Source organism: Caretta caretta, chromosome 4 (assembly GCF_965140235.1).
Source record: "Caretta caretta isolate rCarCar2 chromosome 4, rCarCar1.hap1, whole genome shotgun sequence".
Classification (NCBI taxonomy): domain Eukaryota; kingdom Metazoa; phylum Chordata; order Testudines; family Cheloniidae; genus Caretta; species Caretta caretta.
The window spans coordinates 150,858,776-150,881,347 of NC_134209.1; the positions used below are offsets into that span (position 1 = coordinate 150,858,776).

At 49.7% G+C, this 22,572-nt stretch overlaps 1 protein-coding gene across 7 annotated transcripts in view; it reads right to left on the minus strand.

Annotated features, from left to right (window-relative positions):
* DYSF (dysferlin) overlaps positions 1-22,572 on the minus strand; it is a 304,292-nt gene that overhangs the window by 90,162 nt on the left and 191,558 nt on the right. For 5 of the 7 annotated variants that reach the window (XM_075128161.1, XM_075128163.1, XM_075128160.1 and 2 more), the window contains 9 exons: positions 19,750-19,931; positions 18,114-18,254; positions 16,405-16,434; positions 12,421-12,447; positions 10,941-10,982; positions 7,421-7,522; positions 6,625-6,786; positions 5,270-5,435; positions 4,027-4,100 (listed from right to left, as the gene is read on the minus strand). In XM_075128161.1, coding sequence (XP_074984262.1) covers positions 4,027-4,100; positions 5,270-5,435; positions 6,625-6,786; positions 7,421-7,522; positions 10,941-10,982; positions 12,421-12,447; positions 16,405-16,434; positions 18,114-18,254; positions 19,750-19,931 — 926 coding nt within the window. The remainder of the gene's footprint in view (positions 1-4,026; positions 4,101-5,269; positions 5,436-6,624; positions 6,787-7,420; positions 7,523-10,940; positions 10,983-12,420; positions 12,448-16,404; positions 16,435-18,113; positions 18,255-19,749; positions 19,932-22,572) is intronic. The other 2 variants (XM_075128162.1, XM_075128165.1) reach the window with 1 other exon arrangement.

Sequence of the window (22,572 nt, forward strand, 5' to 3'; positions counted from 1 at the left end):
GGGGGTCTGAACCCCAAAGAATAAGTATTGAATCAGCTAATTTATAGTACAATAATATTGTATACAAAGTGTATCAAGTAAGGTATCATATAAAAACTGGTGACACGCTGGTCATGAATATATTTATGTGATGTACGGATGAATGGTGTGTTAAGAGTTATGTTATGTGCTGGAAATATGTTCCTACAATATGTTTGGGGGGCAGAGCTGATAAAGAAGCCTGTCTTACACAAAGGAATGTGCATTTACCTGTCTGGGTCAAGCTTTGTAAGCCCTGGACAACGGCAATACATTTACATATAAGGTAAACAAAGCAATCAAGCTAACAGGAGGTGGAGGAAACAGCGTAGTGAGCACATCGGGGGACAGAGTCTGCACCCCGGGACATCTTCCTGGCTCTCGAGGTCAAGACAATGGACTCTGGGAAATACCAAGGGAGCCAAAAGACATTCTAGTTATCTAGACCCTACGGGACGGTACCCTCTGATTCTGGGAATGTTGGATCTTCTTACCAGGAAAGGCTGGAGATGCTATTAGCTTGACGGAAGTGAGCAAGCTGTTTAGACAAAGCCATAGCTTGCTAGGATCAAGTTTTGGACACTACAAAACATGCTATTTTTGTTTGTTTTTAACCATACCCATTTCTTTTTCTCTTGCTTAGCATCACTTAAAACACTGTTTTTTATTAATACAGTGTTTTTCTTAGATTTACTGTAACCCATGCAGTACTGTTATATTGATGTAAAGAGTGAGTCTGCAGCTCAACTAATAGGTAGGTGTGGGTACCGTCTCTTTGGAGACAGCAAAACGGAATTATTTCCAGGGGTGTCCAGTGAGAGGGACTGGACTCAACAGAGACATGTCTCTGGGGAACTCAGGAACTGGGGGTCCCTGATTGTTACTTGCCAGGCTAGGTGAAGATGGGCAGAGTCTCGAGGAGTTTGCTGGTGAAGCACAGACTGGTGTGGCAGGGGGCGGACACACAGTCTAACCTCCAGCAAAGCTCACCCCTTCTGACACAGTGGCTTAAGGCTCTGGGTTTCCTGAACAGAGCATCACAGTATCCTATTACTAAACTTTCAGTCTTTTCCAAGACATGTTCCAGTGCCTTTCCTGGTACATTATGAAACATTATCATAAATAATTCAAATGAATCCACAAATGGCAAACAGAGACCGAGTACATTTTTATCGCATGATCCTTTGGGTGTCCCCATCCCCCCCCCCCCCCGCCCCCCGTTTGATTACGAGTGTTCACTTAGATCAACATTTTCAAATCTGGGTGTCAAATTCATCTGCTAGCTCCATATTTAGCTTGATTTGCACAGGTTCTGAGCCCCTGCTGCTCCCAGTGGTTGGGAGTGCTCAGTACTTTTGAGACGCCAAACCACTTTTATTTAGGTTTCTAACCATGGATTTAGGAGCCTAATCTTCAGGCAGCTGCATTTCAAAATGTTACCCTTATTCCCTAGCTTTGCAAATTTCAGTCCTTTGCAACGGGCTCCCTTGCCAGGGGTGTGGATTAACAGGGATGCATAAGCAAGGATTCTAGTGCTATGCAGACAACTTTTACTGCTGCACTTTGACCCAAACTTTCAAGCCACCTAGTCAAGGGCCCTGGTGTGCAAAGATGCTGTGGATTGAGCACACATGACACACTGGTGGGTAGGTTGCACTAAGATGCCACATTAGAGGCAGGGGAAGCAGTGTACTGCACACATAGAGAGGGTGGTGAATTAGGATTACAGATGGAACCGAAGTGTCAAGTTCATCTTCAAACCAGGATCTGAACCAGAACTTCCCCAAAGTTCCGGGAGACTGTTTGATCCTGGGGTGCTGGTGTGGACCCATTTCCAGGGAGGATCATATAAGTTATGGGGAGGAGACCTACTGGACTGCAGAGTCCCCCGGGGCATTACAGAAGGAGGTGACCGATACCCAGCCGAGGTGAGGAACAAGCAGCAGGAACAGAAGAAATGGGAGACCCTGCTTTCCACAGCAACGGAACACAAGGTATGATGAGAAACAGAAGAGAGATACTGTAAAAAGCAGCATTGTTTCCAGGGAACAAGGGCTTTCCATTCCCAGGATTCTGTGCAGCGTCAGGGGCTCCTTAAAGTAGGCAGTGAGGAATCTGCGGGATTGGCAAAGCGGGTGCTTAGCACACCAGAGGGGGAAAAGCAGGAGCCGATTAAAATGCTCCACTGACCTTCCTGGAACCCCTCATCTTGGGGTTTCTTAGCAATCGAGTTCACATGCAGCCCTGTGCCTCAAACACACAGGCTTAACCATTTGCACATGTTCGACAGCAGCTAAGAAGGCCAAATGGTTACGGAGCTGGGAAGCCTCATGTTCGGGAGCTGAGCTCAGAAATGGTGCCCTCTGGAGACCACAGTCTTCTCGACCGCATGGGCAGGGCTGGAATGCCAGCGAGCAGCACCAGACTGGCAGCTCGGGAAGGGGAAGCAGCAACATGTTCTTCCTTCGGCACCTCCCCTCGAGCGAGTCAAATCCCCCGGATCACCGAAATCCCAGAAAATGCCACAGCCTGTCACTACCCACCCACAACTGGGTTTTCTGAAAACTCTGCCCTTTCAGATAACAGCCAGAGACAGAGGGTTGGTCCCCGCAGATCTGGCAGTCAGCAGCTGCTGCTGCTATAAACACTGCACCTCTGCTTCCAGCTCCACTGGTAGAACAAAGCCAATAAAAACTGAAAAAGGCTGGAGTGGTCCTTTGTTTCCACAGGACGGAAATCCACCGCCTGTTTCTTTTCGGTGCAATGACCACTCTGCTGTTTTCCACCAGCGGGAGCAGTCAGAGTCTGGGGGCCACAGTGTGGGTGCAGGCAGAAAGAAGGAGCCTGAGCGATGGACCACCACAAAATTCTAGGCTGTGCCCTAAAGGCGCCCAGAAGGACTAGCCAGGAAAAGAGAGCGGCCTTGTACACTGGCATAGGACTCAGGAGACCTGGGTCCAGCTCCCAGCTCTACCCTGGCCTCCCTGTGTGACCTTGGGCCACTCAGTTTCTCGGATCCCCCATCTGTAAAGTGACAAGCACCTGTCTCATCTACTCAGGCAATGTGCATCACTTTGGGGCAGGGTGCATCACTTGCTAGGTGTATGTACAGCACCCAGCCCAGCAGCGCCAGGGTCTTAGGAGGGACCCTCTAGGGGCTATTTGAATACACCTGATAATAGGTTGCTGTAGATCTTTATTGTAGAGCAACAACCAACTGCTAACCAAGGGGACCTGTGTGAGGGCCAAAGGGATAATTCAGTATAGGGACGGGCTCAGCAAAGAAGCTACCTGCTGCTGCGGCAGCCAGGCCAAAGCAGAAGGGCCCAGACCATCAGCTCAGCATCGATTTTAAATGGTGAAGGAAACCCAAACTCAAGAATTGGCTGCCTGCCCCTTTAAGCTAACAGACACACACCAGATGTGAGTGCTCAGCTGCAGTGCTTAAGCCTGGGTCCTGACCTGGCCCTGGTGTTCAGGGCTAGTGCAGGGAAACTCCTCTTCTGCCCTAGCCCCACTCAGCACTGCCCCTCAGAAGAAGCTGGCAAGCCTTCTTAACTGGCCTGCTGCCTCCCTATTGATCAGTGTCTCCTCCTGGCCCTTGTAGGCCCGCAGAGGACTAAGTTTCATTGGTAGCCAGGCCTGAGTGGGTTTTCCTTAAGCAGGGGGATGCCAGGGCACTGATGCCTCCAGGAAAAGGCAGGGGAGGCTTGATAGACCCCTCGCACCCCACCCCGTCTTGTGTTCAAATGGAGGGAAGGAGGAGGAAACTGGGATCCTTTGTCCTGCTTTGGGGGACCAAACACCTGTCCCTACTCAGAGACACTGGAAGCGGTGAAAGGACAGGCCGCTGACCAGGTGCAATGTGCGTATTGCAGGGTCAGTACAGTTCACAATACATCGCAAAGCCCCACCCCCTGCCCCAAACCCATGCAACCCCAGCTGCATTCTGCTGCCAAAGAGATGGAGAAACCTAGTTTCTTTCTACCGCTATCACTCCTTCCCTACCTGAACAGGGATCAGGGGCTCCTTGTCGTCAATATCAATGAGGACCTCGTCTCTGGGGGTGAGGCTCACCTCATCTGCAAAGAGAAGAAGGGTGGATCTAACTAGGAAATTGATGCTTCACAGAACACAGAGGCCAGTAGCTTGAGGACCGACATGCTAACTTTATTATCTACTGAGATTCTGTCCATCTGATTCTTTAATGTTTTAATCCACCACCCTGTCACTGAGCAATTGATATACATTTATACACACATTGCCACTGTTTATGTAGGACCTACACTATGTTGTGCTTTGCTACTGGGCAAGTATCAATGGGAGTACCGCTAAAAGTATCTCACAAAACCACCAGCACAAATGGCACTAATTGGCTCCCTTTGATGACAATCTCAAAATTATTCACCAAACAATGAGACTTAACCACCTGTGGAACTCACTGCCACTAGGTATCATTGAGGCCAAGAGCCCAGCAGGATTCAAAAACAGGATTCAGCATTTTTACAGGAATAATGAGCGCATCCACAGTTACATTAACGCAAATAATAGAGAGAGAAACCCTGATGCTCCAGAGTATATCAACCTCTAACTAATAGGGGTCAGGAATAAATTTCCTCTAGGGGCAGGCTATTCTATAACTGTCCAGTAAGGGGTTTCTCACATCTTCCTCTGAAATAGCTAGGACTGACCACTGTCAGAGATGTACCTTGGAGTCTGATCCAATCTGGCAATTGCCCTGTTCATAAGTATTATTGCTCCCAACATACTGGTGGAAAATGTAAATCTGTGGCTTGCCCACCACGCACAATGGATCTATCGAGGGTACTTCTCTGGCCTCCATCACCTGAGCACCTTTCCGTGTTTAATGTATTTATCCTCACAATCCCCTGCAAGGAAGGAAAGTGCGATCATCCCACTGTTGCAGATGAGGAACTGAGGCACAAAGAGGCATCTCCTCAGCGGACTGATCAGGATTTCTCACTGCCCTTCCCTCTAGCTCTATCTGGCCTCAGACAGACTGAGTCTCCTTCTACGCTGTTCCTGATGAGACCCACCTGCTCTGACTACCAGGGTGAGTCAGCCCTGCACTGACCAAAGCTCGGCATGCTGTCACGGGAGAACGGAGGCACAGAGTTCCAGGCTCAGCGTCTTGTGCTCTGTCCGCTCGACCGGAGTGTCTCCTGCTTCCCTCAGTGGTTGAAACAGGGAAGGGAGGAGGACAAAGGAGCAAGCCTCTCCCCTCCAGTACCTGGCTGTTCCTCGGGGGTGTCGGTCTCCTCTCTGTACGGGTTGCAGTAGAACTCCTCAAGGGACTGGATGGTGCACTGACCCACCACGGGCTTTCGGCCAAACTGCCTGTTGTCGATGACTTTGATGATGACAGGAGGGCAGTACAGAGCTTCCTTGGGTAGGCGCTGCAGCGAGGGAAGCACACACTGAGCACCGTGTGGCTGGGGAGAGGGGCAAAGGACAGCTTCCCTGCGTCTGGCAGAAGCACATGGAATAAACCCGCGGGCAGACTGGAGCTAAAGCTGGGCTCCTTTATGCTCTCCTCAAGCTCCACCCACAAACCCAAGCCCCACCCACAGTCCCAGAAGGGCTGGGTGTTGCTGCTAACGTGCGCAGCAGATAACCAACCATGTGGTGGTTCAGACTGTCCTCATTAGACACCTGAGTTAACAGTGTGGAGCTGGGCAGAGGCTGTTCACACCCCTCTGAGCCGCTGGGGCAAATGTTGCCTTTAACTGTACCCTGTGCAATGCCGCCAAAGGGGAGTGTACATCAGGGCAAAGTGTCACTCATCGGCTCTCTCTGCAGACAGAGGCAGGCGGGTCACACTGGGAAAACAGGCTAGCAAGACTCTCAGTCTCTCAGAAGAAAACCGATTCAGCAGGGGTCTGAGCACCTCCCGAAAGACATGGAGAGCCCTCAACCTGCCATGTCAGGACCAAGTCCTGCTCCCTTTCAACTCAATGGGCTAAACCCCAACTGATTTTAATGGGAGCGGAAGCCGCCCCTGAGAGTCATGTCAGAGCTCCTCACTAGAGGCTTGGGCCCTGATCCTCTAAGGATCCCCTGGATTTCAGTTGGAATGAGGCACCAGAATAACTCTGAGGGTCTGATTCTTATCAGAACTCACAGCCTCACGTCACTGCATTTTAACCCTGCAGCAAAGGGCTATGGAGCATGGTTAGTATCCACGGTTCCTTGCCTGACATTCAGCAAAGCTATTCCAGCTGCTTACAGGCTGACTAACTTTGGGGTGGAATATGAGTTTACTGCAGAGCTGCAATTCAGAATCACAGACTGGGGTGGTAGGTCATTAGATCCTCTTGCTGATAAACGACAGCAACTCCCCAGTCTCCCTATTCTAGGAGCATGCGTGAGCCTAAGCAATCAAGGACGGGAATACAGATCCGCCCCCATCTTGGCTGAGCTTGCTGCAGTCTCCCCCGGGAAGAGGGTGGCTTCATTCCCACTGGGAATGGCTCCGATATTCGGAGCTAAAAGGTGGGCAGCCTGGAAGGCAGACACGCTGGTTAACCCAGGTGCAGCCATAGCTCTGTGAGCCAGGTGGCAGGTGCGCAGCGAGGGAGCCCTCACCACTTCCATGAAGAGCACGCAGATGTCGAAGTTGGGGTTCTTCTTGACGTTCTTGATGACGCAGGACTGGACCGTCTGGCCTCCGCACTCCACCTGGAGGCTGGGGGAGGTGATGCTGGCCAGCTGATAGCTCTTCAGGTTCCTCAGCCCCCAGGCCAAGATCTGCAGGATGAAGAGACAAGAGGAGATGAGGAAGGACACCGGGATGAGGGGAGGCGGTGACAGCAGATGACAGATAAGAAGCCAGGCTGAGCCTAGACCTTGTCTACACTGCGATTTTTGCACTGATATAGCTACATCAGGAACCCCCCACCACCTCCAAGGACCTGATTCTCCTCTCTCTCCAGCTGGGGAAGAGGAGAGTCTAATTCTGAAGAGCTGCCCTGAACACAGAGCGAACTGTCCCCTTTCAGGGTAGTTGTGGCCAAGGGCCAGTTTGCCCTGTTCTAAGGGTTTAAGCCTCTTTGAGGCTAAGCATTCTGGGACTTCTCTTTCTCCCAAAAAGATCACATGGCTAAGCTGAAGCAGGAGGTCCTGCTGGGAAATAAGGTCAGGTGGCAGTCATGTGACAGGACTACATGATAAAAGGGAAGCCCGTGGGCCAGTTGAGGCAGTGCTCAGAGGGGGAGGAAGGCTTTAAGACTAGGCACCCTCTCCTGGGAGAGCCACTCTTCAGCAGCAGCCCCCTGTTGTAAGGGTCTATGATGCACAGTTGTGCAGGTCAGATTCGATCTAGTCGCGGGCAGCTGTTAGCCAGGATATTCCCCTATTCGCTCCGCCCCACCGAACCGCTCACCTCAATGGCAGTGCGCTGGAGCACTGGTTTGATCCCTTGAGGAACCATGTAAATGTTGGGCTCCCGCTGGGGCGGAGGGTAGGGCAGGTCCGAGTCTGCAGACTGCAGGGGGATATTGAAGGAGAACATCAGCTCAGGTTGTTACAGACCACAGATCAGGCGCCTCCTATCACCGCACTTTCCCCTAGCGCCCATCACCGCACAGGGAACAGATTTCAGAGTCTGCTAGCTCCTAGTCAGAGAGAAGGGCTGATGGGGAGAAATGTCACATGCAAACCACTTCTCTCCCCCTGCCCCAGTGTCGGGAGCAAACAATAACCTACTGTTACATGTTGGTTTTTGTTCCCTAGGTCTTTAAAGGGATCGCTTGCCCACCACTGAAATGCAGCCACTTCTGCAGGAAACAACGACATCCATTCTATGCCAGCCATGCTGCCCCATAGTCTAGGAGAAGAAAGGAAGACTAAGGGATCCACTGGAACTGCAGTGGGGGGGTGGATTGAGATAGGTCAGCGGTTCTCAAACTGTGGGTCAGGACCTCAAAGTGGGTCACAACCCCCTTTGAATGGGGTTGCCAGAGCTGGCTTAGTCTTGCTGGGGCCCAGGGCTGAAGCCTGAGCCCCACTACCCAGGGCCGAAGCCAAAGCCCAAGGGCTTCATCCCTGGGAGGCAAGACTCAGGTTGCAGGCCCCCTGCCTCAGTGGGGCTCAGGCTTTGGCCCCCCATCCAGGGCAGTGGGGCTTGGGCAGGCTCAGGCTTCTGTCCCCGCTCCCGGAGTTCTGTAGTAATTTTTGATGTCAGAAGGGGGTTGTGGTACAATGAAGTTTGAGAACCCCTGAGACAGGTAGAGTGTAATTCCTTGCATTGGAACGAGAGCCGGACACTGGAGCGCTGGTTCCTCCTGACCTTGATCTCTGAGTTCAGAGTCACCAAAAATGGGAATGCAAGCAAAATCTCTAAAAATGTGCCCCTCAACTGAGGGCAGTTGGAACTAATTTAGAAGGCCGTGATTCTTTCCAGGCTTCAGTGTTATTGCATTAAATTAAGCGGATATATATATATTTCAAGTATAGGATTGGGTCAGATTTATATATTTAAAAGTACTGCACAGAAATTTTTCTTGGTGGCATATTGGATAGATTGTACACTGAGCTGTGATTTTCATTGGCAACTGCTGGTGGCTGCCAAATCAAAGCAGCTTGTTAGCTGAAGACTTTGCTCATTCCATTCTGGGGCAGGCAGGATGGTGGGAGCATCTGGCTTTCAACACAGGGCAGACAGTAAATATGTCCCCAACCACCCCATCCCTGAGTGTCTTGGGCATATACACGGTCAGCCAGGCTTACAACCTGGAGACATGCAATCATTTCATGGGCAAAGATCAAGGTCTGCTCCTGAGAAGCCCTGAGCACCCTCAACTTTTGAATGGGAGCCAGTGGGTGCTCACCTCCTCTGGAAATCAAGGCACTTATTTAGGTGCGTGACTTTAGGGTCCCAAGATTTCACCATGAGCGTTCTACAGGTGTAGAAGGTGTAATGTACCCATAGTCGTCAGTGAGGATAGAACCCAGGAACTTCAGTACCTGGCACTCTGACCTCCACCATTTCCAGAGAATCTTCGTTAGCTGTCACTAGTAGAAGGGCTTTTATCCTCGTTGGAACAGTCACTAAGGGGCAGCACGGTAACATGCACCCCAATTCAGGAAATCACCTAAGTACATGATTAACATTAAGCACCTGCTTAAGTCCATCCTTGTTTAGCTAAGCACCTGCTTAATTTTAAGCAGGTGCTTAAGTTGCATTGATTTCAATTGGATTTAAAGACATGCTCACCTGTCCTAAAGCGTATGCTTGAAGCTAAGCATCTCGAAAAGTGCTTTGCTGAATCAGACCCTTCCCCCATTAGGTTTTAGTCATCCCTCACTTTGAGAAAGCTCTGGAAAGAGATTCCAGTTGTACGGGTAAAGTTGAGGGGTAGAATGGTTAGTGGCTGGACCGTCAGAGGCAGTGAGCATGTGCAGCTCCCATTGAACTCAACAGGAACTACTGCTCCTCTGAAGTTCTGATCAAAAGTGACTTGTCCAGGCTGAACGACAGAGCTGGGAATGGAACCCAGGAGTCCGGATGCCTCGCATCCAATGCGGCACTCTCTCGCCCTGAACCTGAGATGAGAGAAGCAGCCGTAAGTGGAAGATTGTGCCAGGGCCTGCCTCACAACAGGAGGAAAAATAATCTAAAGACCCTAGAAGAGTAAAACGAAGAGGAAAGTATTGCCTGCTTATTTGAAAGTAGAGCTGAGCAGCCCGAGAGCAAGCCAGTTACCTGGAACCAGGCAAACTCAGGGGCTTTGGGTGAGTTTGAGTTTTCAGATTTTGAACTCAAAATCTGACAGCAAAATTAGGGGAAGGGAAACAAACCCATGAATTACAGAATAACTGGCTAAGCCCACTGGCAAAGTGATAGAGCTGGAGTTTGGCAGAGCAGTGCCTGAAATGTCAGTAGGTGAGTGGTGGTAGCCAAGTCCCTAAAAATCCAACAATTCCGTCTGGTGAGAACAGGTTTCCCATCCAACACTGTTTGCAAGGCTGCGCCAGCTGCTGAAGCTACAAGCACTTTGACCTTTAACCTCTGTCAGGAGCAGGTGGAGAGAAAAGATCAGTGAGCAGGTCAAGGGTGGGCATCTGGGGAAAGGGGTTACAGAGCCATGGGCAGGGCACAGGCAGTCACCAAACAGAGCTTCCCCTCTTTTCCATCCATCGGAAGAAGCAGGTGTGAAAAGCATCAAGGCAGGATTTGCTGACAGGCTGGGGCAGTTTTAATGCGGGAGATTGCAGGGACTTGACTTTTGCATTGGAACATGCAGCAAAGTCCTATGCAGAAGGAGACGTCTTGGGAAGCAGATGCAGATCAGGCCTGACAGAGACAAGGCAATTCACTTCCCTTTCCGTCAACTCTCCATTGGTGTACAATTGGCCCAAGTTATTTCACTGCAGCTGTAATCAATTTACACCACCAGGGAATCTGGCCCACTGACACCAATGGAGCTACACCAATTTACACCCATTGGGGATCTGGCCCCAGTGACTCCAGTGGAGCAATATCAATTTACACCAGGTGGGAGTCTGGTCCATTGACTTGGATCGAGCAACTCTGATTTACAGTCGCTGGTGATCTGACCCACAACTCCAATGGCACAATGCCAGGTTACACCAGTTTGGCTCCAGCTCCACCATTATCACCATGGGCCTGGCTCTCCCATAGCCATTGGGAGGCCATTTACACAGGCCATGTGGGTGAGAAAACTCCCCAGAGGAAGGGCCGTGGAGAATTCAGCAGACATGAGTGCTGTCATTGGGTGTTTCACAAGGCGGCTCGGCTGACTGGTCTGGGCAGGCCAGACAGTCTATCCAGTGGGGAAGGAGCTGGTTTCCACACTGGGAAGCTCTGTTGGGACTTTGCTTAGTCCCCAGCCATGTGCAGAGAGGAACGGGAGGGTCAAGGGTTGGAGACTGAATGGTACCCATTGCAGGAGCCCTTCGTAGAAGAAGGCAGGTGTGCCCAGCTGTGGAGCGCCAATCCCAGAAATGGCCGTGGGGGAGAAAAAGCAAAGAGATGGTTACATTTCCCTGGCAGAGTTCAGTTCAGCGCCTGCAAAGCATGAGGGTAAGTCCCTCTCCTCCAGAGAGGAAGCACCAAGCCCAGGGGTATTTGGCGCTGGGGGAAAGAGCTGGATTGAAAACAGAGCTGATCAAAACTCTAACATCGGAAAATGCTGATTAGACAGAAGTGAAACATTCTGCAAGAATGGGGCTACCAGTTTCCCTGGCTGGCTGGCTCCCTGGGTGGCCAGCTCCCTGGGCTACCAGTTTCCCCACCAGTATTTCCAAAACAGAACCTTGTGGAATTTCTGTTCCAGCTGTTTGGGGATTTTGTCCTGATTCGGGATGAAAACCCAGAACTTTTCCCAAGATGGAAGTTCTGTTTCCAAGCAGTGCCCTACCCTGCCTTTGAGAGGGGGAGAAGGGAATCTCCACAGCCTAGTCAGCTCTTTGGCCTGTCTGCCGAGGCTGCTGAAAAAGGAAACCAAGAGTGGTGATGGGGGCTGGCACGGTTTCATCCCTGGTGCAAGCAGGTGCAACTGTTCAGCCCGGCAGAGTTGCACATGCTTGCACTGGGGCTGAACAGAGCCACGTGAAAATGCGACCCACTCTAGTGTGGGGTAACCAGGAGGTTACCCCATACTACAAAAAGCGAACCCAGGACCTAGGGATCCAATGGCATGAACCTTGATTGACTAAGTGACAGGATCAGGTCTGTTAATTGAGGCATGCATAACTCTAACTCCTCTTGCAACTAGAGATGGGCCCAAACCAGATCTAAAGATCACCCAGACTTTTGGGGAAAGTCCTGATCCAGGCCTGATCTCTATAACGGGCCAGAACCAAATCACCAGACCCAGAGACACCCATGTTTTGGAACAGTTACGATTTGGGACCAAGCTGTGTGTCTGGCCTTAATTGCTGCAGCGGGTCGAAGGCAGCCCAACTGACCCAAACACTCCACATCTTGGGGATTGTCAATCTAAACTTCACAGCTTGAACTGCTCTCCAGCTACCACCATCTTGCAACTTCCCAAACCCCTCGCACCCATCAGCACCTCACTAAGGATGAAATTCACCCCAGGGCAGGTGCCCAGCACAAAGCCCAGGCATTACTTAGGACCCACTTAAGAATTAAGGGTGCAGAAGCATCACGCCAGTCCTCCGCACCAGAGTGAATTTCACCCTACTTGCCTTGCTGTTAGAAAACTGTCCCAGATCAGGCACAAAATCCACATACCTATCTTTCCTCAGGTGACTAATAGAAGTAAAAAGCTAATGCTATTCATTGGGCTCACCCATCAAAACGATCGCTTGCCTGTGTTGGGCAGAATTTCATATAAAATCATAACTAAATATATGGGGAAGAGACTAACAACTCTGCAGACACGGTAAGCTCACCTCATCCAGACTGGCGGACAGCTCGCTCTGGAGGAGGAAGAGAGAAAAGGACATTAAAATATCATTATCTAACACACTCACACATGCACGCTCTGCACCGCAGGAAACATCCTGCAGCTGTTTGGAAATAAGCCCCTTTTTGAAAGTAATGCTGATGTCATGGCTCAGGGCAATATAAGCAACAATGCATCTGAGAGCCAGTCGCTCTTACAGCTAGCTGCCTAGCGTAATGCACGTGTAACAGGGTGGCTTGGTTTTAAGGGCTGGAGGGCCTGGGCCAGCCAACCCTGATTACAAAGGAAACACACCTGGGTCGGATCAGGGGCTTCCTTATAAAGAGCAGCAGGACAGCGTGGGCTCTGGCTGCCCGGGAGAGGAAGTCAAGGCTAGCGCTCCGGCCAGAAAAGGATCCGGGCAGAGCTAGGCCTCTGTGTGCAGCAGAAGCACCAGCGCTGAGTGTAACCCTTCGTGTTACGGTTAGGGACTTTGATTGGCATGCTGAGGATTGCGTGAACCATTTCTGTTATTAAACCAGCCTGAGGTGGGGGTGCTCTGAGCCAGAAGAGAGACTGTGTGGAGTTCCTACAGGGTTCACAAAAGGAGGCTAACAGGGAGGGGTAGGGTGCCTGGCCACAAGGTCTCTGTGGTGCCCTGCTACCAATTTCACAGGTGACTAAAACATTCTGCTCCTGGGGTCCAATTTGTTGTGTCCTTACCTACTGGCCATCTCGCCCCTAGCTCAGTCCCTCTCTCCCTTTAGGTAGGGAGTCCACAGGCCCCCAGCTGTTAGTAAGTTGTCCTACTGCACAAGGCCAGTGCAGCTGTGGGATTCCTAGAGAGGGCAGGAGGGCCATAGACGGCTCTCAGAGCTGAAGAGAGAGGTGACCCCATACATGTAGAGCACGGCCATCATTCGCTGATATTTTATCTGCTCAGAATAGAGCTGGTACAAAAAAAATTCATTTGAATATTTGTCTAATGAAAACTTGCCTTTTTCACAACTCAAAACTTTGTGAAAAGTTTTAATTTCCCTGAACTAGTTCATTTTCTCATCAAAAATGAAAATCTCCGCATTTCAAACACGTAACTTTTTTCTATGTGTCCCTTTCTCCCACTTTTCCCCTTATGTCTTTTCACCTCTGAGCACCATAGAATGAATATCGAGGGTCTGAGGGGTTTTTGTGGGGCTGTCAATCGCAGTTAATTCACACGATTAACTTAAAATTATTAATCATGATTTTAAAAAATTAATCGCAGTTTTAACCACACTGTTAAACAATAGAATACCAATTGAAATTTATAAAATATTTTGGATGTTTTTCTACATTTTAAAATATATTTATTTCAATTACAACACAGAATACAAAGTGTACAGTGCTCACTTTATATTATTTTTATTACAAATATTTGCACTGTAAAAATGATAAACAAAAGAAATAGTATTTTTCAATTCACCTCATACAAGTACTGTAGTGCAATCTCTATCGTGAAAGTGTAACTTACAAATGTAGAATTTTTTTTGTTACATAACTGCACTCAAAAACAAAACAATGTAAAACTTTAGAGCCCACAAGTCCACTCAGTCTTACTTCTTGTTCAGCCAATCGCTCAGTCAAACAAGTTTGTTTACATTTACAGGAGATAATGTTGCCCGCTTCTTATTTACAATGTCACCAGAAAGTGAGAACAGGCATTTGTGTGGCACTTTTGTAGCCAGCATTGCAAGGTATTCACACGCCAGAAATTCTAAACATTCGTATGCCCCTTCAAGCTTCAGCCACCACTCCGGAGGACATGCTTCCATGATGATGACGTTCATTAAAAAAAAAGTGTGTTAATTAAATTTGTGACTGAACATCTTGGGGGAAAACTGTATGTCCCCTGATCTGTTATACCAGTCTCGGATGCTGACCCAGCACATGCAGTTCATTTTAAGAACATTTTCACTGCAGATCTGACAAAATGCAAAGAAGGTACTAATGTGAGATTTCTAAAAATAGCTACAGCACTCGACCCAAGGTTTAAGAATCTAAAGTGCCTTCCAAAATCTGAGAGGGAGGAGGTGTGGAGCATGCTTTCAGAAGTCTTAAAAGAGCAACACTCTGATGCGGAAACTACAGAACCCGAACCACCAGTAAAGAAAATCAACCTTCAGCTGGTGGCGGAAGATAATGAAAGCCAACATGCGTCAGTCTGCACTGCTTTGGATCGTTATTGAGCAGAACCCATCATCAGCATGGAAGCATGTCCTCTGGAACGGTGGTCAAAGCATGAAGGGACATATGAATCCTTACCACATCTAGCATATAAATATCTTGTGACACCGGCTACAACAGTGCCATATGAATGCCTGTTCTCACTTTCAGGTGACGTTGTAAACAAGCAGCGGGCAGCATTATTTCCTGCGACTGTAAACAAACTTGTTCGTCTGAGCGACTGGCTGAACAAGAAGTAGGACTGAGTGAATTAAAGTTTTACATTGTTCTATTTTTGAGTGCAGTTATTTTTTTGTATATAATTCTACATTTGTAAATTCAACTTTCATGATAAAGACATTGCACTACAGTACTTATATTGGGTGAATTGAAAAATACTAATTCTTTTGTTTCTTTTCTACAGTGAAAATATTTGTAATAAAATAAATACAAAGTAAGCACTGTGCACTTTGTATTCTGTGTTGTAATTGAAATCAATATATTTGAAAATGTAGAAAACATCCAGAAATATTTAAATTAATGGTATTCTATTATCGTTTAACAGCATGATTAATCATGCAATTAATCATGATTAATTTTTTTAATCACTTGACAGCCCTACTTTTCTTTTTCCACTCTTTTTCAAAATTTCCTCAAGTTTAGAAAAGCTACAAAATAGCCAACGGAAAAAGGAAACACTGTAATTCTGCTACTCCTCTACCTTTTCAAAGTTAGAGAAGTTTTGAAGCTTTACAAGTGGCAGAGTTAGTTTCATTTTTTCCTTTTGCTGCTCTGTAACTTCACAAAAAGTGGAGAAGTTTTTAACAATTTTAGAGTAGCAAAATGAGAAGTTGAGGGGGTGGGGTGGAACTAACAATTTAGGGGAAAATAAAATCTTGGACATCATGTATTTAATTGCACTTAGTGGCAAGAAGGAAAAAGATGGGAAGGAGATAAATGAAGATTCAAAGTTTTGAAAATTTACCAAAGAAGTCAGAAAAATGACAACTTGCTCTGTTTCAAACCTCCCGAAATGGAACCAACTTTGAAATTTCAAATTTTTCCAAAAGCATTTGTTCATTTTCTGGCTAGCTCTCCTGCGTAGCATGAGACACATTACGCCTGTATCTGTTTTCAGGGTGAAACCTGGCTGTCCATGCTCAGACTATGAAAACATTCCATGTAGCTTCACCCGGCCTCCTCCATCCCAAGCCCCTCTTGCCAACTTGTTCCAAGGGGGAAGAAGGGGCGGGTGTAGCAGGTGTGTATAAAGGGCAGAGAGGATGGTGGGTGGGTGAGGATGGCAGTGGGGGCAGGAGCAGCAGGTGGTAGGTAGGGTAGATGGAGCCTGCCAGGCCAAGGAGGGGGTGAAAGGCGGCTGTGCTGATGGGGATGCCACAACCCTTTGATCTGGGGGCTGTGCTGTGGCGCCGTTAACATGGCATGTTGCGATGAAAGGGTTAAACCCAGCCATCGCTAGAACCCGTGGGGCCCGGGCTGCAGAGGCCAGCAGCCGGCAGACAGAGAGCAGGAATCTCTCTGGCATCTCTCAGAGACATACACCACCGCTCTGGGGACGGCTCACAGGGCTCCAAGCCTGGGGACTGAGCTCCACAGTCAAGGGAACGTCAGCAGTGAAATCAATCTGAGCAGGACGGATCACAGGAGCCTGACTCAGGCAAAGTTCCTAGGACATTAATGGGAGTTTGCTAGAGCTGGGGCTTGGGGATCTGGACCATTGGGGGAGTGTTTCAGGCCCTCAGAGTGGTCACTGTGATGCAAGCATTACCTCGAAGCCAGGGAGATGGTGAACAGCCGGCTGTGGAGAGCAAAACACAAACCGTCAGTGGATGATCCCTGCATTGTCACCAGAGAGCCCCTGCTCTGTTCTCTGCGAGAACATTCACACCCTCACAGCCAGGTCCTGCTCCCAGCAACGCCAACTGAGTTCCCAGGCCTCTGGGGACCTACGGTAAGGCCACATCCCTGGGCGGGTCATTGTTTGTGGGGACTGAACGCGGGACGGCCGGATCAGAGTGCACGAGTCTCTACTGGCTGAGCTACAGAAGCTGGCTCTGTTAAGGTCAAGCCTTTAGAGACTCATATGCACCTACGTGGTCCGGCCGCTGTGTAAGCATGGGCTACGCTATCACGATACCTGCCTTATCTCTGGAGACGTTAACACACGGCAAGGCCAATGAGTGTCAAATTCGGTGTCCTCCATCAGCCCCACACAACCATCCCCCAACCAATTCCCTCTTTCTCTACTGGCAGCCACTCACCCACGCTGTTCTTTCCGGCCAGAAATGTTACCTTGGCGCTTGCCAAGGTCAATAGCTCTCGCTGGCCAGCTGGCTCGGGGTGCCCACGCACTGGGCAGCCTGTCTCATTCCCCAAGGTGTTTTTCCCTACCGCACAGCTCCTCCTTGCTTCTTCCACTGTCTGCCACGCATGAGCCTACCCTCTGTGGGGGGTGCCCTGTACCCACCCACAGCCCCAAGCTACTGGTAATGCCAAACACTGGTAATGAGGACATCACAAGTGCAGACCCCGAGCTCTAGAACAGCAGGGCCTGAATGTCCCGCGTCTCCCGCTTAGATCCTGGAGCAGGAGGGAGAGAGAAGCAGCAGGGGGAGGGAGGAGAGAACTCAATGAGCGACCTTAACATTTCCTGGGGAAGCAGCCACTTCCCTCGCCTTCCATCCCACGCACTCTCCTGGCACTGGGACAATCTGGGGAGCAGCCAAACCCGGGTGAGTGGAACAGCACATGGAGGTGAAGACGGCGCGGGGGCGGCCTGCGCATGGTGGGGGGTAAGATAAGCACGTATGGGGCCAAAGAAGAGTCTCTCCCAACTGGTCTGGGGCCAAAGACCAGTCGCTTTCCCATCAGCTTGTTAAAGGAGAGACACTTGACTTGGACGCTTGTCAGCCTGCTCTTCCCATCTCTACATACAAACCCTCCAGAAGCTCATTCTAGGCTCCCAGGGTGAGCCCTGCAACTGTGGGGAGCATCCACTGTGTTCTCCATGCAGCACAAAGGAGCCAAATCCCAGCTCAGCCCTAGCTCTAGAGCCGCGAGCAACGCCTCCACAGTCTGAGCTGGACTCTTCCAGAGTCAGAGAGACTGAGGTAGGTGCACCGGGCAGCCAATGCTCTGGTTTCGCAAAAGCCGAATGAAGGAACCGCTGGCCTCAAATGGCAGGAAGTGCCTCCCTTCAGGTGGCTGCTGGGCTAGACAGCAGCAGCCCCGCCTAAATGTGGCAACCAAGACGGGAAAGGAACCACTGAGATGACCCGTGCCCTTGGAATATCCTGCATCTGTTAAAGCTGGTTGCAGGCAACTGGAGAGCTATTTTAGCCAGCAAACTGGCCCGTGTGGACTGGCCCAAATTGGTTCACAGCCCCTGCATGCTCGAAGCTTGACCCTGCTAAGCACCCATAGATTCCAATGAGATCTGGTCTCATAATTCCAGGGGAAGTCCTTTCCAGGTCTCACCTTCTCTCTCTGAATCAGTTCAAAGGCGGCGAGCAGCTCTCCTGCACTTCGGTTCCCCCTAGTGATAGGGTGCCAGGACAGCCTCGGGGAGCGCTCCAAGCTGGGTTTGCAAATGCAGCGGCCCATGAACTCATCCGCACCCTGAAAGCAACACACTGGCTGTCATGGAGGTCGCGGAGGCCTCGCTCATAGTCCTATTTCTTGGCTTAGGTGGCTACCCCCCACCGGTCTCACTTGCTATGGCTAACCCCTTTCATTCCAACATTGGGAGTCAGGGCAAAACATTCATGAGATTGGGTTAAAAAATCGTGAGATTTTTAAAAAATCATAAATTTGGGGGCTTTTAAATTTGCCTTCTGGCTTTGGAGCCTTTAGGGGTCATGTTTTTAAGCTTCTCTCTGTAACCATCATGGCTAGAAACTTACATTTTTTAAATGAAAGGTGAAATTCTCACAGAAGCACCTGACTCCAGGAGCTGGCACTTTGAGTAAAATATCACCCACAATCAGCAATGTGCAATAAAATCACAGGAGTTGGCCAGTTAAACTGTCTGCAGGAACTCCCAAGCTAGAAAGTCCATGACCATGGGAACGTGAATGACATTTAGGCTTTGAAAGGGTTTTCTCCCAACATTATTTTGTGGGGGAGTGGAGAGGAAGTGGGTTTCAGGAAGTAAGAAGCGGCAGTACTGGGCAGTTTTTATGATCTGTATTACAGTAGCACCTGGAGGCCTTAATCAGAAGCAGGGAACACCAATTGTGCTAGGTGCTGTACAAATATAATACAAAAAACAGTCCCTGCCCCTAGAGAGCTTCAGCCCAAATCCTGAAAGGTATTACAATGGAAGTTAAGAGCACCTGGGCCTTCCAGCTTTAACAGCGAGAAGATGTGAGCAGGGTATAGAACACAAAACAAGGAGAGAAGGGTCACAACAGTTGGAACACAAGGCAGCAATTATTAGTAATATTTAGGCCATGCCAAGAGGCTCTAGCTGAACTCAAGGCCCAACTGTGCAAGGTGCTGTGCAAACACCTAGTGAGAGACAGTCCTTGCCCCCAAAGAGCTTCAGATCTAAACAAAAATAAGGGTGAGAAATTAAAAAACCACAATCCCCACTTTGCACAAGGGGCAATAGGGCAAAGAGCACGACATGCCCAAGGTCACCAGGAACTGGGCCCACATCTCCTGATCCCCAGTCCAGCACGCTAACCACGGACCCAGTCCCCCACCCTCGAAGAGCTGCAGAGAGATGAGTAGGAGGCCGTCCTAGCAAAGTACGTCATTGCCCATGAAACATTACAGAAAGAGCGAGTCTCTGGCTGACAGCACACGCAGGTGCAGAGGGACAGAATAACCCATCACTCAGGCCTAGTCAAGCACGTACATCTGGGCCCTACTTCCCCATACGGCTCCGGGCTCCATCATGACAGAGAGACAGCCAGGCCAAATTAGAGCGAGTGGCATTGTGACCCGGAACATGTGGTCACAGCGCCACTCAAGTTTGGCTCCATTATGACAGGGGTGGTCGGGCCAAATCGGGGGGCCCCTCAAATTTGGGCCCAAGGCACATGCCTAGTTTGCCTACGCCTTAATCCAGCCCTGCAGATAGGTCCGCACGGTGCATGATAACACTTACATAGGTGTCGTGGTCGTAAATCTCCACAACGATGTTGGGGGGGACATCGGCAACGTTCTGGGGATCCCCGAAGATCTCGACCTCGTAGAAGATGAGAGTCTGGTCCCAGGTGGGATTCAAGGTGTTCTTCACCACCACCGTCTTCTGGCTTTGGTGGAGGAAGGAGACGGTGGCGTACGGATCTGCAGCGAAGGGAGGTGGGGAGTTAGGGAAATCACAGGAGTTATAAACAGGGCTATGTCTGTCCATACTGGAAACAGGAATGGGAGGAAAGGGCAATACGAAGTTCAACGTGCAGCAAAATCCGTGATGAGCCACTGAGTACTACAGTCTTCTAGAAAGCCCTAGGCTGCTCCCATCTCTCCTGGCTCCACAATGGCCAAAATGCTGCTGTCCAAGGATCTACTGTATATACTGTAGCACTAGTGGCTCTCACCCAAGGCTCTGAAAGTACTTTACAGGCACTGGGAACTAACCTGAGGCAGTATAGCCCAGCCCAGCGGGTAGGGCACCTGACTGGGCGTGAGGAGACCTGGGCTCTTCCCAGCTCTGCTGCTCACATGAACCTGGGCGAGTCACCACTCTTTGCCTCAGTTTCCCCATCTGTCATGACGGTCACCTTCTTTAGTGAGGTTTCAGACTAGCAGCCGTGTTAGTCTGTATCCGCAAAAAGAAAAGGAGGACTTGTGGCACCTTAGAGACTCACCAATTTATTTGAGCATAAGCTTTCGTGAGCTACAGCTCACTTCATCGGATGCATGCAGTGGAAAATGTAGCTCATGAAAGCTTATGCTCAAATAAACCTGTGAGTCTCTAAGGTGCCACAAGTCCCCCTTTTCTTCTTTAGTAAGGTGCTTTGAGCTCTATGGATAAAAAGTGCTAGGGGATGCTATTATCTAGCTCCAGCGGCTTAATGGCTCTAAGAGTGGCTGCCTATGCTAGGAAGTGCAGGTTCAGGTCCCAGCGGGGTGAGGAGGTTATTAGCAGCTGGTCTGCCGGCACAAATGTGCAGCTTGGGCTGAGGCCCTGGGCTGGCAGAAGTAAAGACGACGCCTGTGTTATGTGGAAGCTCAGATGACCCTAAGGTTCCCTTCTGGCCTTAAAATTGACAAGACATTAATGCTGGCTATGAAGCTAGAGGTTGTTCTACGTCTCTCCTCCAGTACATCGGGGCTTATAACCCTCTAACAAAGTGGTGAGTCAGACTGCAGCAGCCACGTGGGTAAGCAGAACAGTCACTAGCTCCCGCGTGGATATGGAGGGGAACACGTGTCTCACTGAGACTGGGTAAATTGGCATAGGCTAAGATGGAGGCAGTTCTGCCTTCATTGCCGGGTGGCTGGCCAGCAGCAGCCACTCTCCAGCCGCCCAGGTCTGAAGGCAGGGCCACCGCCCGCAGCAGTGCAGAAGTGAGGGTGGCCTGGCATAGTTACTTAGCTCTGGAAGGATCTGCACTGATGCCGCAAAAGCTATGTCCAGTACCAAGAGTGGTGGTGTGGGGGTTGTCACAGCCTGAAATATTTTCAAAAGGAGGCCCAGCAAAAAAAGTTTGAGTTCCCCAGGCTAAGCTCCTAGACTTTCAGAGCACGGACTTTCTTCTTGGAATAGGCCCCAAAAAGAAACAGAAGATACCTCGGCTGAGCATGCAGGCAACAGACCCTCTAGCATACAGCCTCACCCCTTTTGCCTAGTGCAGTGCATTGTTGAGATCAGGTGTGAAGACAAGTCCCATTGTAACCTGCACCCTTAGCTTGCTGGACTGGGAGAAGGAGCTAAGGAGTGCCTAGTGGGCCAGACAGCAAGCAAGGCAATTAACACCTGAAACATGTTATTTGTCACCACTGTAGCATCATCCCTCCCAAGCAGCTTCACAAAGTCCATATTCCAAACTTTCCCCCTGAAATGCAGCCAACTCTGGGGAAATGCCTCCCAATCATCAACAGTGCCATGGGAATACAACAGGGAAGAGTATTTTGGCCAAGGGCACCCTGATGGATTGAAAATTCGCCAAAGGATTCTCAGGACAGGACGAGTGCCCATTAAGGTCTCACCTGTAAGACCTTAGAGCAAACGTTATCATTCATTATCTGGTAGCACCAAGAGATCCCAGCCAGGGGCCAGGGTCCCATTGTGCTTGACCGTGCATACAACAAAAAAGACAGCCTCAGCCCCAAAAAGCTCATGCTCTAACTTGCTTGCAAATCAATTTATCTACCTCAAAAGGACTGAGTAAGCACCCCAGTGAATCCAACCCAGAGAGGCAGGGAGCGATGGCTTTCTAAGCCCACGGCTTCACCCACCAGAAAACTGGGGACAGATTAAGCAGCGTTGTGTGTACTGTACTCTCTCTCCCGCACGCTCCTTAGTACTGCCCCGCCTTTGTTGAATTCCCAGCTGATGCAGCTGTGTTTAATGAGCTGGGCTTTTTGCGATGCCACGGGCTACACTACAGCATGGACAGAACCTTTTCCACTTGTGCACTTTTTTCCAGGACAAGGAAGGCAGCAGAATCCATTACAATAAACAAAAAAACATGTGTTTGGGCCTGGGTTTAAAAAAAAGCAGGGGGGGGGGATTGTCTTTATAAAGCCCTTTTGTTTGGACCCTTGTGTGTGTGGCAGGGTTTATTTTTGTAACTGTGTAAAGTGCCTTTAATGAACTCTGCTTTGTTAAAGCAAGTGAGATCATAAGTCCGCATTGTAACATTTTGTTGCTCATGTTGTCTTTGGCTGCGTTTTTCCTAAGGAAGGGACTCCCTCTCTTCCCAGCCAATCAGGAGACATGAAATCACCCCTCTCAAAGCCGGTCTGAGTTTTATTTTAA